This window comes from Microcaecilia unicolor, chromosome 7 (genome assembly GCF_901765095.1).
Source record: "Microcaecilia unicolor chromosome 7, aMicUni1.1, whole genome shotgun sequence".
NCBI classification, from domain to species: domain Eukaryota; kingdom Metazoa; phylum Chordata; class Amphibia; order Gymnophiona; family Siphonopidae; genus Microcaecilia; species Microcaecilia unicolor.
In genome coordinates, this window is record NC_044037.1 from 98707559 (window position 1) to 98725270 (window position 17712).

The window sequence follows — 17712 nt, forward strand, 5'->3', positions numbered from 1 at the left end:
CCCCATAGCCCTGACAACCTTCAAAGGTCCCTCGGGGTCAGCCCATTGAGCCGAAATAAGCTCTTGGATGGAGTCATGCAAAGGAAAGGCTCGAGCAGGCTTTCTGGTACTAGCCATCCTTGGATTAACAGAGGAGGCTGTGCCACTCCCAGGATCTTCAATCGAGAGGGCTTGTAAGGCATCTGAAATGAGCGCTGGCAGCTCCTCGAGGTGGAAAATCCTCACCGCAGACAGATCATCAAGCTCCTGTGGCAATTCTGCACCCGACTCTGGCTCCTTAGCCCAAGAAGTTCTGCCAGACCCCTAAGAATCCTCATAACCCGGCCACGGGGGGGAAAAGAGGGGTGCGCCACACTCAGAAGGGGAATTAGCCCTTCTGCATTTATCAAGATGATAAGAAACAGGCAAAGCCAACTCCAAAAGGCCAGGATCCACCGGGTGGGGGGGGGGGGGGGGGGGGGGGGGGGGGCAGGCAGAGGGTCCGAAGATCCCTGTGGAAGAGCTCTTTTAAGCATGTATGCAGCATTAAAACAAAATCAGGGGAGAAAACCGCTCCCTGACCGCCCGGATCCTGCCCAGGGCTATCAGCTCTATTATTAGCCTCACTCAGAGGACCCCCCCCCCCCCCCCCCCCGGATTCAGGGCTCTCCGTCGCAATGGAGGCCACGCCATGTGGAAAATCCAAAATGGTGTCCGCTGCCAGCTCAGATCGCAAAAGATCACCGCTCGCCATGCTCGGGCTGGCTCTACTGTCTGTACAGCACGAATTACAGAGCCCCGCTGCTGATTTGCGCTTGCCACATTTAGAACAGCGCTATACGGTCTCCGCAGCCATCGCCGAAAACAGCAGTAAAATTTTAAAATGGTGGTTTGCGCCAAAAACGTCCCGATCGCGGGCCCACCCCGGAGGAGTCAGAAAACACTCTTACCTCACTAGACCAAGTATCACAGCTCCGGTCCTGCAGAAGAACCTCAAGAAAAACCTCTTTTTTTTTTTTTTTTTTTTTTTTTTAACGCTGTGAGGAAAGCAGAGGCAAAAAGAGGTAAATAAAATCACTCCGGAGGCTCAGATAAGTGGGAAAGGCAGGGAAAGGCAAACCAATGTGCCTGCATCCACTGAGTGGGAAAGGACAGGGAAAAGAAAGCTAATATGTCCACATCCACGGGGGCATGGATAAGGCAGGGAAAGGGCTGACCTATGTGCCTTCAAAGTGAAGCTGCTATAGCCTCTAACACCCCGGCTAACAACTGGCAAGCCAGGAGCCACCCCCAGGCAGATTTTTGATGGAGCTCGAAGAAGCTGCAGCCACCCTGCTTGGGGAGATAGAGAATACTGAAGAGGCAGTGGAGCTAGCTGGCCATGAGGCACTGTGAAAAGTTGAGTGCTCTCTATCTCCCCCTGCTGGTTGATGGACACAACCCATACGTAATGGCTTCATCTGCTTGATGACAAGGGAAGGGTGGATAAACCAGCCTTGAACCTGTACCCTTCATGCAGAAAGGTCAGCCATCTTCCTAAATAAAACTAATTTGATGTAAATAGTGCACACAGAGTAAATGCCACCAGGGCAGCATAGAGAGTGCAGGATTATCATGGAGACCGAGAGAAACCTGAGAGGCCTACACTAGCCTCAAAATGTAACATTTCTCACAGAAACACAGTCAACAGCCCCAAGTCTGACTAACTAAACCCCATCTGCACTGCCATGCTCTGAGAAAGGGAAAGAGTGAAAAACCTAGAGTAGGATCCTCCATTAAAGATGTACATACACCCTGAACATCCTCGAAAAGGGTCCAGAAACATTCTTAGTGCAACTGTAAGAGGGTGAACCCAAACCATAAATCACCTAGCAAGGCACAGACATGTCCACCAGAAGACTTTCAGATAGCCAGTATTTTGCAAGCAGCTCTCACTGCTACAGAACCGCCGCACGGGTCTACTGGGCCTCCAACCTTGCCCTTGGGAAGTTGCGGGAGACTCAAAGCTGTAGAAGACCCGAGGACTCCCACAGGGGTCTGCAAACTGCCCCAGGCTCCTTCTCAGAAGCCCTTAAACACCAACTATGAAAAAACTGGGAGTGATCCACCCCAGTTTCCCAGTCACATCTTCAAAAAGGCCTGCACATAAAAACTGCCAAAAACGCAGGCAAATCGAGCCCCAAGGGAGTGCCGGTGCTTCAGCCTTGCCACTTGCCATGTGGTGCAGCAGGAAATATGGCGACCTCAGGCATGAACATGCACCAAAGAAGACAGCTGCTCTGCGCCCACCAAAATGAGCCAGGAAGGAGCACAACGCTCCACAGAGTCAGGCTTCATAGTGGAGCTCCAACACTGGAAACAGTAGCAACCTAGCGGCTTCAACACCGCTTTTGCTCTCCCCCACTGACACAGGTAATGACTACTCACCCCCTCAGGAATCACTGAGGTCGGTCCTTACACCCCTCAGCCAGTAATGCAACCGACATCAGCTCCCTGAGCTGGACGAATCAGACTGAGAAGCTGTTTCCCCCCCCCCCCCCCCCACCCACTGCTCAAATGACAATTTTTTTAAAGGCAGGAGCAAAAGAAACCTCAGACTCTTTTAAAGTCAGGAGAATGAGAACCATAAACCCCAGTCAGGCACAGAGGAGGGGGCGATGAGGAAGGAAGGGAGGGACCTGGCAACACCAGGTGTGCACCCACGTCCCAGAACACCTAAGACCCCAGAAGCTCAACTAGACCCAGGGGACCAGGCCAGCAGCCAATCAATCCAGAGCTGCATGCATATGGCCATCCACCTGCTAGATAGAGAGAATACTGAAGTTAAAGTGACTGACCATATATAGTAAACCTCTGAAGTTCTATCTCCACCTGCTGGTAGAGGGACAAAACCCACAAGTCTCTGGATTGATCTGTGGGATGCTATGGAATGGCTTTTTCAAGGCAGGAAATATCTACACCCTGAGGTGCAACAGTTGGAGCTTATTTGAAATTACCCTGAAAATATATTGTCAGTTTCCACTTTAAGTATGTTTTCTTTCAGTCTTCACATTCACATTTGTCAGCCAAGATAATATATGGGAAAATTAGGTTCTTACCGTGATAATTTTCTTTCCTTTAGTCATAGCAGATGCAGCCATTACAGATGGGTTGTGTCCATCAACCAGCAGAGGGAGATAGAGAGCACGCTTTTTTCAGTGCCTCATACAAGCTTGCTCCACTGCCTCTCTTCAGTATTTGAAGCTTCCAAAGCAGTATGGCAAACCGCAATGGGAATAACATGAGTTTTCCTCACAGCGAATGATGGCCCTACAACAAAGGGCATTAACTCAGAATGGAGGGAATGAAACATCCTCCCGGAGGGCATAAACTCATCCTCCACTGAGACATAACTGGAGGGAATAAATTCATTCTCCAAAACATTAAACTGGAGAGAATTCAGTCATTCTCCTTTAATTGAACAAGAATCCTGAAGACTGTTTTCCGATTTTCTCCCAAGGACGGAATCTCCAGGAAACACGAACAGAACCTGAAATAGATTTACAGCAGACAGCATCAGACAGGGAGGGATCATGGCTGCATCTGCTATGACTAAAGGAAAGAAAATTATCACGGTAAGAACCTAATTTTCCCTTCCTTGTCATCAAGCAGATGCAGCCATTACAGATGGGATGTATCAAAGCAATCCCTAGATAGGGTGGGAACAAGCCACACCACGCGCCAGCACTTGTGCTCCAAAATGTGCGTCCCTCCTGGCAGCCACATCCAGCCTGTAATGTCGGGCAAAAGAGAGCTTAGAAGCCCATGCTGCTGCACTGCAAATCTCTTGGAGAGAGTGCTCCAGTGTCAGCCCAAGAAGAGGAAATTCCTCTAGTGGAATGCGCCTTAAAGGCATCAGGCGGAGGCCGGCCGGCAAGCAAATAAGCTGAAAAGATAGATTCTTTAAGCCAGCGGGCAATAGTGGCTTTAGACGCTGGAGACCCTCTGCGACGACCTGATAGCAAAACAAACAGATGATCAGAGGTCCTGAAAGAGTTAGTAACTCGCAGATACTGCATCAGAGTCCTGCGCACGTCCAACAGGTGCAATTGCTCAAAAGATTCCGGAAACTCCTCCTCGACAAAGGAGGGCAAGAAAATAGATTGGTTTAGGTGAAACGCTGAAACCACCTTAGGCAAGAAGGAAGGCACGGTCCGAACCGTGACCCTGGACTCTGAAAACTGCAGACGAGGGTCTCTACAGGACAGCGCCTGGAGCTCTGACACCCGTCTCGCCGAAGTAATGGCCACTAACAAGACAGCCTTCAGTGTCAAATCTCTCTCTGAAGCACGCCGAAGCGGTTCAAAGGGAGCACCCTGAAGGGCCTTCAGCACTAGCCCCAGGTTCCAAGCTGGACAAGGTGCACGCACGGGAGGACGGAGCCAAAGCACCCCTCTAAGAAACCGTGCCACATCCAGATGAGCAGCTAAAGACACGCCTTCAACCTTGCCACGCAGGGAGGCCAATGCTGCCACTTGCACACGCAGGGAATTATAGACCAAGCCTTTGTGTACACCATCCTGCAAAAAGTCCAGAATTCGGCGAGACAGGAGCCCGCAGGGGTGTGATCTCTCTGGAAGCACACCAGACTTCAAACTGGCGCCAAATCCTGGCATAAGCCACGAAAGTGGAACGCTTGCGGGCTTGCAGGAGAGTGGTAATTACTTTATTGGAATAGCATCTGCTTCTCAATTGCGCCCTCTCAATCGCCAGGCCACAAGACCAAATCGGCCGGCGTCCTCCATGGTCACCGGACGCTGTGACAACAGGTTGGGAACCAGAGGTAACTGAAGAGGATCCTCTACGAGCATCTGTCGGAGGTCCGCATACCAAGGCCTCCTGGGCCAATCCAGGGCGACGAGAACCATTTCTCCTGGATGCAGCCGAATCCGCAGGAGCACTCGCCCTATCAAGGGCCACGGAGGGAACACATACAGAAGGCCTGGAGGCCAGGGTTGAGCCAAGGCATCCAACCCCGCCGAGCGAAGATCTCTCCGTCTGCTGAAGAAGCACGGGACTTTGGCATTGGATCTTGTCGCCATTAGATCCATCACGGGCTTGCCCCACTTGGCACATATCTGCAGGAACACTTCGTCTGCAAGTCCCCACTCCGCTGGATCGATCTGATGCCTGCTTAGATAATCGGCTTGCACGTTGCTCTGACCTGCAATGTGAGCTGCCGACAGAAACTGTAGATGCAGCTTGGCCCAGTGGCAAATTTGTTCGGCCTGCGCGGCTAGAGTTCTGCACTGAGTGCCGCCTTGTCGATTTATGTAGGCCACTGCTGTCGTGTTGTCCGACATCACTCTGACAGCCAATCCTTCCAGGGTCACTTGAAAGGCCAGAAGCGCCTGAAACACCGCTTTTGACTCTAGGCGGTTGATGGACCACTTCGACTCCTCGGGTGTACATAGACCCTGGGCATGCTTCCCCTTGCAATGTGCGTCCCAGCCTTTCAGACTGGCATCTGTCACCACTAGGCACCAATTGGGGAGCGCCAGCGGCATTCCTTGCCGCAGCATGCTGTCTGAGAGCCACCATTCCATGCTGAGTCGGGCCGCAGGGAGCCAAGAGTCTGCATTGGTAATCCTGAGATACTGGAGACCATCTTTGGAGTAGAGCATACTGTAGAGGTCTCAGGTGCGCTCTCGCCCAGGGCACCAGTTCCATGGTGGCCGTCATCGATCCAAGCAACTGGACAATGTCCCAAGCTTGCGGGCGGGGCATCCTCAGGAGCAGACGGACCTGATTCTGAAGCTTGCACCTCCTTTGCTCGGGTAGGTACACATACCCCGAGGCTGTGTCGGACTTGGCCCCCAAATATTCTAGAGACTGCGAGGGGGTCAGGTGACTTTTGGCCAAATTGACGACCCAGCCCAGAGATTGAAGAACTTTGACCACTCTGTCTGTTACATGCTGACTCTCTGCAGCAGAGTTTGCTCGAATGAGCCAGTCGTCCAGGTAAGGGTGAACCCGAATACCCTCTCACCTTAGAAAGGCAGCTACTACCACCATAACCTTCGAAAAGGTGCGGGGAGCTGTGGCGAGGCCAAAAGGCAAGGCCCAGAACTGGAAATGCTTTCCCATCACGGCAAACCTCAGAAACTTCTGGTGTGGGGGCCAAATTGGTATGTGCAAGTAAGCTTCTTTCAGGTCCAGAGACGTGAGAAACTCTCCTGGCTTTACCGCCGCAATGACGGAGCGCAGGATTTCCATGTGAAAATGCCGCACTCTCAGGGACTTGTTTAATTATTTTAAGTCCAGAATAGGGCAAAAAGACCCTCCTTTTCGCGGCACCACAAAGTAGATGGAGTAGCGGCCGCAGCCGTGTTCGGCGGGAGGTACCGGGGACACGGCCCCTATCTGAATCAGACCTTGTAAAGTCTCCTCTACCGCCGCCCGTTTGGCGGCAGAACCGCATCGGGACTCCACAAACACTCTTACAGGGGCGTCGAATTCTATTCTGTAACCGTCTCTGATCAGGTCCAAGACCCACTGATCTGAGGAAATGTTGGCCCACTCCTCGGCAAAGAGGGAAAGAAGTCCTCCGATGACAGGACTCGAGGAGAGGGCCAGCCAGCGCACCATCATTGAGAGGGTCGCCCCTGAACTCCAGGCCTTGAGCCAGTGGCTGTGGAACGTTTGTCCGAGCGAAAGGAGTTCCTCTGCTGAAAACGGGCACGAGAAGTGAAGCCAGCAGAACGCCCCGGGCGAGGTCTGTAAGAGGAGTGGACCGCCGCACCCTTAGAGGAAGGCCGAGGCCTATTTTCGGGCAAGCGCTAGGGTTTAGCGTCACCCAGGCTCTTCACAATTCTCACCAACTCCTCACCTTGAAAGGGCAACTTCACCAACCTTTGCTTAGAGGCCATGTCCGCAGCCCAATGCCGTAGCCAAAGAAGACGGCGAGCCGCCACTGCTACTGCCATGTGTTTAGCCGAAGCTCTGACAATATCATAAAGGGCGTCAGCAAGAAAGGACAAGGCCGACTCCATCCGCGGAGCCACATCTGAAAAGGGCTCCGCTCCATCACTGGGCTGTTCCACTGCCTGTTGCAACCAAGCCAGGCAGGCTCTAGCAGCATAACAACTGCATGCAGACACCCGAATAGTGAGACCTGCAATTTCAAATGACCGTTTAACTGCTGATTCCCGTTTACGGTCTTGAATATCCTTCAGGGCAACACCTCCTTCAACAGGGAGGGTAGTTCTCTTTGTCACAGCTGTGACTAGGGCATCCACTTTAGGCATAGCACAGCGAGCCATATGCTCCTCACTCAGAGGGTATAATTGCCCCATAGCCTTGGAAACTTTCAAAGGTCCCTCGGGGTCAGCCCATTGAGCCGAAATAAGCTCTTGGATGGAGTCATGCAAAGGAAAGGCTCGAGCAGGCTTTTTGGTACTAGCCATCCTAGGATTCACAGAGGAAGCTGTGCCACCGGCAGGGTCCTCAATAGAGAGAGCCTGCAGGGCATCAGAAATAAGGACTGGCAGCTCATCACGGTGGAAAATCCTCACCGCAGAGGGATCGTCCAGATCCTGAGTCACTTCTGCACCAGACTCTGGCTCCTCAGACCATGAAGGCCTGCCAGAGTCCTCAGAATCCTCGCAGCCCGACCACGGCGGGGAAAAAGGAGATGCAGCACTCTCTGAAGGGGAATGAGCCCTTCTGCGCTTCATATTCTGCCAATTATCAGGGAATAACGCCTCAGAGGGCATACCCAGGCTAGAATCCACCGGGGGGGGGGGGGGGGGCATTAGAAGAGGCCCGTGCCGGGCTTTGTGGGAGAGCTCTTTTAAGCATGTATGCTTTATGCATTAATAAGACAAAATCGGGGAGAAAAACTCACCCTGGGCACCAGGATCTCTGCCGGGGCTAGTAGCTCCCATATCAGCCTCACTCCGAGGCCCCCCCCCCCCCCCCCCGGGCTCAGGACTCTCCGTCTCAGCAGAGGTCGCGCCATGTGGTAAATTCAAAATGGTGCCTGCTGCCAGCTCAGAGCGTGAAGAATCGTCGCTCGCCAGGCTCGGGCCGGCTCTAACGTCTGTACAGCACGATTTACAGAGCCCCGCTGCTGATCTGCGCTTTCCACACTTGGAACAGCGCTTTACTGACTCCGCAGCCATCGCCAAAAACGGCGGTAAAATTCAAAATGGCGGTTCGCGCCAAAATCGCCCCGATCGCGGGCCCACCCCGGAGGAGTCAGAAAACACTCTTACCTCACTGGACCGAGTATCACAGCTCCGGTCCCAAAGAAAAGGGCAAGGAAAAACCTCTGTTCCAGCGTCTAAGCGCGACGCAACTTTTTTTTTTTTTTTTAAACGCTGTGAGGAAAGCAGAAGTAAATAGAACTCCGGAGGCTCAGGTGAGTGGGAAAGGCAGGAAAAGGGCGAACCTATGTGCCTGCACTCACTGTTGGTGGGGAAGGACAAGGAAAGCTAAGCAATGTGTCCACATCCACAGAGGTATGGGTAAGGCAGGGAAAGGGCGAACCTATGTGCCTTTAAAGTGAAGCTGCTATAGCCTCCAACACCCCTGCTAACAACTGGCAAAAGCACAGGAGCAACCTCCAGGCAGATTTTAGATGGAGCTCGAAGAAGCTGCAGCCACTCTGCTAGGGGAGATAAAGAATACTGAAGAGAGGCTGTGGAGCAAGCTGGTATGAGGCACTGAAAAAAGTGTGCTCTCTATCTCCCTCTGCTGGTTGATGGACACAACCCATCTGTAATGGCTGCATCTGCTTGATGACAAGGAAATAGCTGTTTCCTCGTCTGTGTTTAGCAACTCAACTTATAATGCAAGGGTAAAACACTGACATACTATCTCTGTGGTAGCCAACCAAAGCTGTTTATGTATTATATATACAGGCACTCTATCCCCAGTGGGCTCATAATCTAATCTAAGTTTTATACCTGAAGCGATGGAGGGTTAAGTGACTTGCCTAGGGTCACAAAGAACCACTGCACTAGACATTAGGCTACTCCCCCACTCCACTGAAATGATGCTCACTTTTTAGTTGGCATATGGCTTTTTTTTTAAAGATATTTAATAAAATATAATAAAGTCCCTCATCATAGCGATCTTAAGCTGTGCTAAAGTAAAATTAGTTCTTACCTGATCATTTTCTTTCCATTAGTCCCGACGGATCAATCCAGAGACTTGTGGATTATGTCCCTCTACCAGCAGGTGGAGATACGAGAGAACTTCTGAGGTTCCTTTTACGTGGCCATGTGCAGCCACCTAAACTTCAGTATTGTCGCTACCAGAGCAGTATGGCCTATTAAGCTATGAACCCAGTATCAGTCTTCTGTCTTTATAGAAAGGAACAAACCCTACAACCGCCATAAAGGGAGGAACTCGTGCAGCTCACAGCAAGTAGAGAGATTCGATCCAACCAAAGTAGAATAAATGACCAAAATCTAGAACAATCAAACAGCAGCAAGAAAACTGAGAGGGCAGGTCTCTAGATTGATCTGTCGGGACAAATGGAAAGAAAATTATCAGGTAACAACTAATTTTACCTTCTATAGTGTCCCACAGATCAATCCAGAGACTTGTGGGATGTACCCAAGCAGTCCTCAAATAGAGCAGGACACCGGGACCCCAGCCTCCAGGACAGATGCTCCAAGCGCGGCGTCAGCCCGAGCTGCCACGTCCAAACGATAGTGCTTCGAAAAAGTATGGACCAACGACCAAGTCACCGACCTGTAAATCTCCTCACACCAAACATGACTCAGCTGTCTAAGTGGCGTGCGCCCTAGTGGAATGCGCTCATACCTGAAGAGGCGGAGCTTCCCCGACGAGATGTATGCCGAAGAAATGGCCTCCCATAGACAACGGGCCACAGTGGTCTTGGAAGTCTGCGCCCCCTTTTTATGTTCCGCGAACAAGACAAACAAATGATCCACGCATCGAAAGTCATTCATGACCTCCAAGTAGCTAATGAGGGCCCGCTGCACATCAAGGCACGAAATTCTGAAGGCTAATCCTCCCTAAGAAACACCAGGAGAAAGAGCTGCTGATTCAGATGAAAATGCAACACAATCTTGTGCAAAAACAACGGTACCGTCTGAAAGGAAATTCCTGCCTCGGTAAAGCAGAGGAAGGGATCTCTATAGGATAAAGCCTGTAACTTGGAAACTCTCCTCGCTGAAGTAATAGCCACCAGAACAGTCTTCAAAATCAGATTTTTGAAAGATAAATGAGCCAAAGGCTCAAAAGAAGGCCACTGAAAGACAAGCAAAACCAAATTCATATTCCACGAGGGAATCACAGAAGCGCACAGCAGACGCAGATGATTTCTGATATGCCAGAGGTCCCTTGAATGTGCCCCCCCCCAAAAAAAAAAAAACACACCAACGCTGCTACCTGAACTTTCAGGGAGCTCAAGGACAGGCATTTTTCCAGGCTGTCCTGTAAAAAGGCCAGAAAGTTAATCACTGAAGCCGACCAAGCCGAAAGGCCTGCCACCGCACACCAAGACTCGAACGTCCGCCATACTCAAGCATACACCGTAGAAGTGGAACGCTTCCTAGCCTGCAACATTGTGGTAATCACCCTGTCAGGGTAACCCTTCTTCCTCAACCGTGCCCTTTCAATAGACAGGCCATAAAACCAAACAGGGAGGGATCCTCCATGGCGATTGGTCCCTGCCACAGCAATCCTAGACGGGCCAGGGGTCTGCGGCCAACCGGAAGATGAACCATGTCTGCGTACCAAGGACACCGGGGCCAATCCGGCGCCACCAAGATCACTCGACCCGGGTAACGAGCTATGCATCCCACAACCCTGCCCACCATGGGCCATGACGGGAACACATAAGGGAGGCGAGACTAAGGCCAAGCCTGTAGAAGCGCATTGATCCCTGCGACCGAGGGTCCCTGCCCCTGCTGAAAAACTGCGGAACCTTCGCATTGCAGCCTCGTGCCACGAGATACATTCGAGGAACCCCCACCCCCATTGTTCCGTGATCTTTAAGAATGTCTGATCGAAGAGCTCCCACTTCCCTGGATCCAGCACATGACTTAAAGTCCACCTCCATGTTTAGAGACCTTGCAACGTGAGTCGCCTAGAGCAAAGGAATGCACCTTTCCACCCACAGGCAGATAAGGGATTCATTCTTTGCCAGCAGGGCACTCCTGGAGCCCCCCTGGCAGTTGATGTACTCTCCACTACCGTTGCATTGTCCGAGAGAACCCGAACCTGCCTCCCCTTCAGAAGTGGGAGAAACTCCAGAAGCACTAGATGGATCACCCTCAGTTCCAGCCAGTTGATGGACCATGAAGGTTCTGTCACCGACCTGAGCTGTTTGACCCAAGCAATGCACTCCCCAACCCGAAAGGCTGGCATCCATGGTTACCACCACCCAATCCGGGGTTGCCGGCATTCCCTGATCCAGACTGGCCGGACACAGCCACCAACGCATGGCTTGCCGGGCGCATGGCCTCCAAGGGAGGCGAACCAAATACTCCTCCAACAGGGGGGAACCCCAGCTCAGAAGCGCCCTCTGTAGGGGCCAAATGTGACTCCTGACCCATGGAACCACGTCCAACGTGGCCGCCATGGAACACAAGACCTGCATGTAATCCCAGGCTCTGGGTGCCGGAAGATTCAGCAGGCCCTCCAGCTGAGTCTGGAGCTTCTGCTTCTGAGCCTCTGTAAAAACACTGTGCCCATCTGAGTGTCGAAGAGCACTCCCAGGTATTCCAGAGATTGGGAGGGAACCATGTGGCTCTTGTCCAAGTTGACTATCCAGTCCAAAGAGAGCAGATTGACGACTTTCTCTGTCACCTGTACACTCTCATGAAACTAAGCTGCCCTGGTAAGTCAATCGTCCAGGTAAGGGTGCACCTGCACACCCTCCTTGCGTAGGAATGCTGCAACTACCACAATAACCTTAGGAAAGGTCCTTGGTGCCATCGCTGGACCGAACGGCATGGCCCAAAACTGGAAGTGTTGGTCCAGGATAGAGAGTTGCACGGGGACAGAAATCTTACCCATCCCCGCCCGTTCCTGCTAGAATCTCACCCATCCCCGCAAAACATTAACCCATCACAACCCGTTCCCCAACCGTCCCCACCCATCCCCGCAAGAATTTAATGGCACATAAAAGAAAATTCTGCTCAGCTCCCTCAGTCTCTCTCTGGATTTGAGCCACATCACTGTAGGCAAAGAAGGAATGGAAGCTGAAACTTAGAACACTCTGGTGTGCACATGTAAGATTTGTCTCTGATTTCTGGCACTGTGTGCTGAGAGGTCACCACATGCACACGCCAGTAGGTCAGGTGTCAGACCTGAGGTCTGCGCATCAGCCCAGGAGCAAAGAGGATTAATTGTAACATAATGACAGCAAATAAAGACCTGAACGGTCCATCCAGTCTGCCCAATAGTCACACAATAGTTCCTCGAGGCGAAACTGGGAATAGCGAGTCCTTGGAGCGGCAGAGGCAGGCAAGACCACCCTGGAGCGGAACACAGGGAAGGGCCGGACTGGACCTCTGGATTGGAAGCAGGCAACTGGAAGTAGCAGAACAGGAACCTCTTCACCTGCACTTAGCCACCGTTCCGCTGGAGTTGAGCTCCAGCGTGCAGGCAGCCGGCAGGATTTGCAGGACCAGGTGGAACTGGAATCCAGAGGACCCGACCCCGGGTCTAGGAAACACGAGGGAACAAACTATACTAGACTGCACTAAGCGCTGCACGCAGCCGCTGAGCCAGACACCCTGGACAGACTAGACAGACAGAAGCTTATCAGGAGCAGGGCGTAGGGCAGACATGCACGCAGGGAAAAAGGGGAGACAGGGAATACCCACTAGCTAGGTTGAGACAGGTAACAGGATAAATCCCCCAGAAGATACATGCTAGCTACACAGATACAGGAATCAGGATACATAAGCAGGGATCCGGATAAGCACACAGGATATACAAGCAAGGTACAAGGTAGACACACGGGACAGAAGGTAGCTAGGCAGAGCGGAAAGCCGGATAACACTAGCTAGCCAAAACCAGGACTCAGGACGAACAAGCAAGGACCAGGATGTGCACACAGGATATACAAGGCTCAGAATGTGCACACAGAATATACAAGCAGGGAGTAGGGCAGGCTGCAAACACAGACGGGGAAACCCGGGCTGAGCTGCAGGCTCCAAACACAGACTAAAGGCAGAAGGGCTAGCAGCCCAAGCAGAAGGGCAACCGGCCCCACAGGTACAAAACAGAAGAGCAAGAAGCCCACACAGAAGACAGGCTTAGAAGTAGCGCAGCAACATACTGACTAACCTGTAGGCCTCTGGGCATGACACTAGAGAATGACACCATGCGAAGGCACTGACTGCAAGCACAGGCCTTCCTTATAAAGGAACTCACTGATGAGTCACCACCAGCAGGACAAAAGCAGGAAGATCCTTGCCTCCAAACAGAGGCTTGACACCCAGAGGAAGTGAGCCCACAGGAAGGACAAGCAGGAGCCATCTTGGATACTGGCATAGAGGAGGCGGCAGCCATCTTGGAAGAGGCATAGCCCACACAGGTGAGGTCCAATAAGGCAATCAGCACACAGAGCCAGAGAGAAACTAAGACAGAGACAGAGACAAGCAGAAGCCAGCACAGCCACTGACTCCCAGAAACAGGGTAAGTATGAGGGTGGTCACGGCCATAGACGTGACATGTCTATCCAAAAATACACCAATATGATGGCACATCTCATTCACTGAGAAGACTGTAAACACAGTTGTACTGAAAGAATACTGGGATCACAACCCTGAGAGAATTATGGAGGATAAAGTTATTATCACCTGACCCGTTCCTGCAACAGAAAACCAGCACTAACAGTAAGGTCAAGTATATACATTTATTTCGATTTTGCTCACACCTTTTCCAGTAGTAGCTCAAAATGAGTTACATTCAGGTACACAGGGGTAAAAGGCTCTGTTTACTAGGGTTCGGTGGCGTTTTTAGAATGTGCTAATGCTAGACACCCATAGGAATATATGCATTAGCGCACACTAAACACACTAGCCTGCCTACAGCACTTAGTAAACATGGCCCCAAGTTTGTACCTGAGACAATGGAGGGTTAAGTGTTTTGCCCAAGATCACAAGGACCAGCAGTGGGATTATAACCGGCCAACTCTGGATGCCAGTGCTCTAGCCACTAGGCCACTCCTCCACATACTTTACGGGTTTATCTTGTAAGAGCAGACTGGATGGACCGTACAGATCTTTATCTGCTATCAAATACTAATTTACTGTGTAATACCAAGTGATCATTCTGCCCACCCAGTGGCGAAAGAGAAGATCCTCAACTACCAAACACTGCAGTCAGAGACCTAGAAAGAGTAGCAGAAAATTTCCTACTACACTGGATGCCACAGGCTTGATCAAAAGTTATTTCCAAGCACACCTTGACAAATTAACTAAACGCATTACAGCTTAAAAACTCCAGAAGGAAACTGGCTGACACAATGCAAATAATAGGACTAGAATTAGCAGTTGTGAAATCATACTTTGCATACCCTAACTTAAGGATAAAATTCATTACTATCATGGTGTATGCAACTAACCAATTGGAAACACTATCTTCAACAACCTATACCAAAAGCAGTCACGTGACTGTACAGCATCAGAATGCGCCTCCTAGTCAGCTGACGCGGTCCCACACTACCAAGTCTTCCATTTACTCTGCCCCTTTTTTTTTCCCTTTGCGCATGCTCCGCGGCAAACATACAGGAACAGAGATACCATCTTAGCCGGCGAGGTTCCATAATTTCCCACCTACGCCACCACAGAACGCGCATTTGCGCGTCACGAGACTCAGGAAGCCCGTTATCAATGGTCAAAATCACCCTGCACGTCTCAAACACCCAGCGTTTATTCTCTCATTGGACAACCCACTCGTCACTCAGAGAAAGGCAAGCATAGTAATTGGACAAGCTATAAAACGTTCAGGGAAAGAGAAGGCGAGTAAAAGAAGATCTAATCACTCACAGGTATACTAACAGCAATTGGACAAGCCACTCACTTAGCCAGATAGTGGCGCATGCCTTTATCCTGCCCCTTCGCCGGTAGGCCGCTGTGGTGCCGTGTATGCCCTCCTAGTTTCTTACCTGCCGGTAACAACAGATCCGGGGCGCTGGGTAAAAGTATTACTGTTGTTGCTGATAATGCCAGCTGCAGCGGGACTTAGACTCCCATTCGGACTGCTGGGTGCGGGGTTTCCTGCTCCTCCCGCCATGGGTTTACGTACGACAGGTGGTGGTAGCGGCTGCTGCTGCTGTTTGAGCATGTCAGTATGCAGCCTCCAGAGATAGAAATAGGCCGGGCGCGCGCCGCCTGGCTTCCGTGCGCGACTAGCAGTCTCACGCTATAGAGATTAGCAGGTATGTGTTCAGTCCACTGCACTCACTACCAGCGACGGCAGTTTGTCTCGCGCCACTAGGGACACAAAGCGCGTGCGCACGGAACCAGCAACTCGTAAGCTAAAAAAAAAAGAGGAGGGGGTTTGTGTCTCGCGCTCCTTTGAGCACCACCGATAGCTCTTCTTCCTTCCGCCCGGCGGAGGTGGCACCGCTCACTACTTTTCTCAGCACTATCCGATTAAAGGATTATAAAATTAAAAAGTAACTAGAGCAAGCAAGGCGCCAACGGGTACCTTTTCTCTTCCTTCTTCTCGCGCCACATACGCAAAAAAAAAGCGCAGCTAAGAGGCTGCAGTGTATCCCGCCGCCTCAAGGTTCTCCAATTTCTGTAACCTTCCGCGACGCAAGAGGAATGGAGGCGGAGCTGTGTGTGCCTATGAGTAGTTACCAAACCTCTGGTAGTTATCCTCAGAGGTTGAAGAAAGCAGGGGCCGGTATGACGTCAAAACGTTGAAGCCAATTTGGTTTGTCTCTGTTTCCCATTACTCGCGCGTAGTCCTCATCTAGTACACTCAAAACAAAGCAAGCATCCCCATCGTACCTTATTGTTGGTGGCATTTTTATTTAATCTCACTTATATTTTCAAACATGCTGACTTATGCAGCATAGGGATATATAAAGAGGAAGTGTTGGGCTCATCGGTTGCAGCACCAATTTGTTCTACATTTTAAATCGTGTCATTTGGAGGGGCTGGCTATAGGGACTCCCTGTATTCGTACATAGATGTTTTCACGTAGTAAAGGGCCACCAAAACAGACATCATGTTATGAGAATCAGGTATTTAACAATCAGACTTACTATGTATAAGTACAGTTAAACAAATTAATTAGGTTGAAACTGGGAGCATTTAACATCTTTTTTTTTTTTCTTGTGCCTAAGTCAAAAGAAAAAGATAGTGTGTGGGAACCTGGTCCCTTGTGTTTTGTGGGATGCAGTGGTATATTATAAGAATGTACCTTTTTTATTACTACTGTTTCACAGTTATGTATTGAATAATGAGGTGGGTAGTAGTCTTCCTTAATGCAGACGTTCTGTTCAGAGGCAGTCTAAATGTACCAACATCGTCAATTTTAGCACATTGTTAGCAGCCAAGTTCATACAAAGTTAATTATGTTCAATGGAAAATAAATCTGCTGGCTTAGGCATCTTGCTATGTGAATATTCAATCACTGTTTAATTATTGCTGTAAACATTGTTTTAATTCATTTATCCACTCCTTACATGCATAGTTTTACTTTTTAAACCCAAAGGTGAATCCTAAGGCAGAAGGAATGGATCCTCAGAAGCTTAGCCGAAATTGGGTTGCGGAGCAGGTGGGGGGAAGAGTGGCTGGGAGGCGAGGATAGTGGAGGGCAGACTTATACGGTCTGTGCCAGAGCCAGTGATGGGAGGCGGGACTGGTGGTTGGGAGGCGGGGAATCCTGCTGGGCAGACTTATACGGTCTGTGCCCTGAAAAAGACAGGTACAAATCAAGGTAAGGTATACACATATGAATTTATCTTGTTGGGCAGACTGGATGTACCATGCAGGTCTTTTTCTGCCATCATCTACTATGTTACTAAGGGTGGTTGAACAATTAGGTATAAACTGTGTTGTTGTTGTTTTTGTTTTCTACTTGTTTTTGGACTGCTTTGTGTCCTACTGATCTGTGCAGCTGCTGTCTGGAATTTTGGAAGATGGAAATGAGAAAATAAAAATTAAATTTTGGATGTACTCTGTAGAAGTTGTTGTTTACTTTTGCAATGTATGTATGGATACCTGTTCTGGTGTATGCATGTGATAATAATTTAATAACTGTCTATACTTATGGTCATGATTTCTGAACATATGCATCATTAAAGGACAGACTTTTAAATGCCCAGCTGGATCTATATGGTAATCTCATCTCATCTTTGTTAAACGTTTCAGACATATCCATGTACTTGCTCCTATAACTGAATTCTATTATTCTGTCTCTGTATTTTCAAATGTAAGCCACATTGAAACCAAGTTTGCTTGGGATAATGTGAGATAAAATGTTTTTTAAAAATCCTTTATCCTCCATCTTTTAAAACACTACCTATCCTGCTGGATGGTGATGGCACAACGAAAGCAAGTTTGATCCAGTGAAGACTAACTCAAATTAACGTGTTCCTTAGCTGGGCCCTAGTATTACCATACTGAAAATGTGACAAAATACCATTCCTCTGTGGTTTTGTTCCACTAATAAGCTAAACAATTAACTGGCTGTCTTGAAAGGATTATATAACCTTTGGATGCATGACTAGGGACACAAACATAC

At 50.0% G+C, this 17712-nt stretch overlaps 1 protein-coding gene across 1 annotated transcript in view; it reads right to left on the minus strand.

Annotated features, from left to right (window-relative positions):
• The window catches only part of ATXN2L (ataxin 2 like), a 446514-nt gene extending 430797 nt beyond the window's left edge, over window positions 1–15717 (minus strand). Inside the window, exon 1 of the mRNA XM_030209208.1 lies at window positions 15119–15717. Within this exon, the coding sequence (XP_030065068.1) occupies window positions 15119–15297 (179 nt within the window). The 5' untranslated portion in view covers window positions 15298–15717. The remainder of the gene's footprint in view (window positions 1–15118) is intronic.
• Window positions 15718–17712: the final 1995 nt, after the last annotated feature.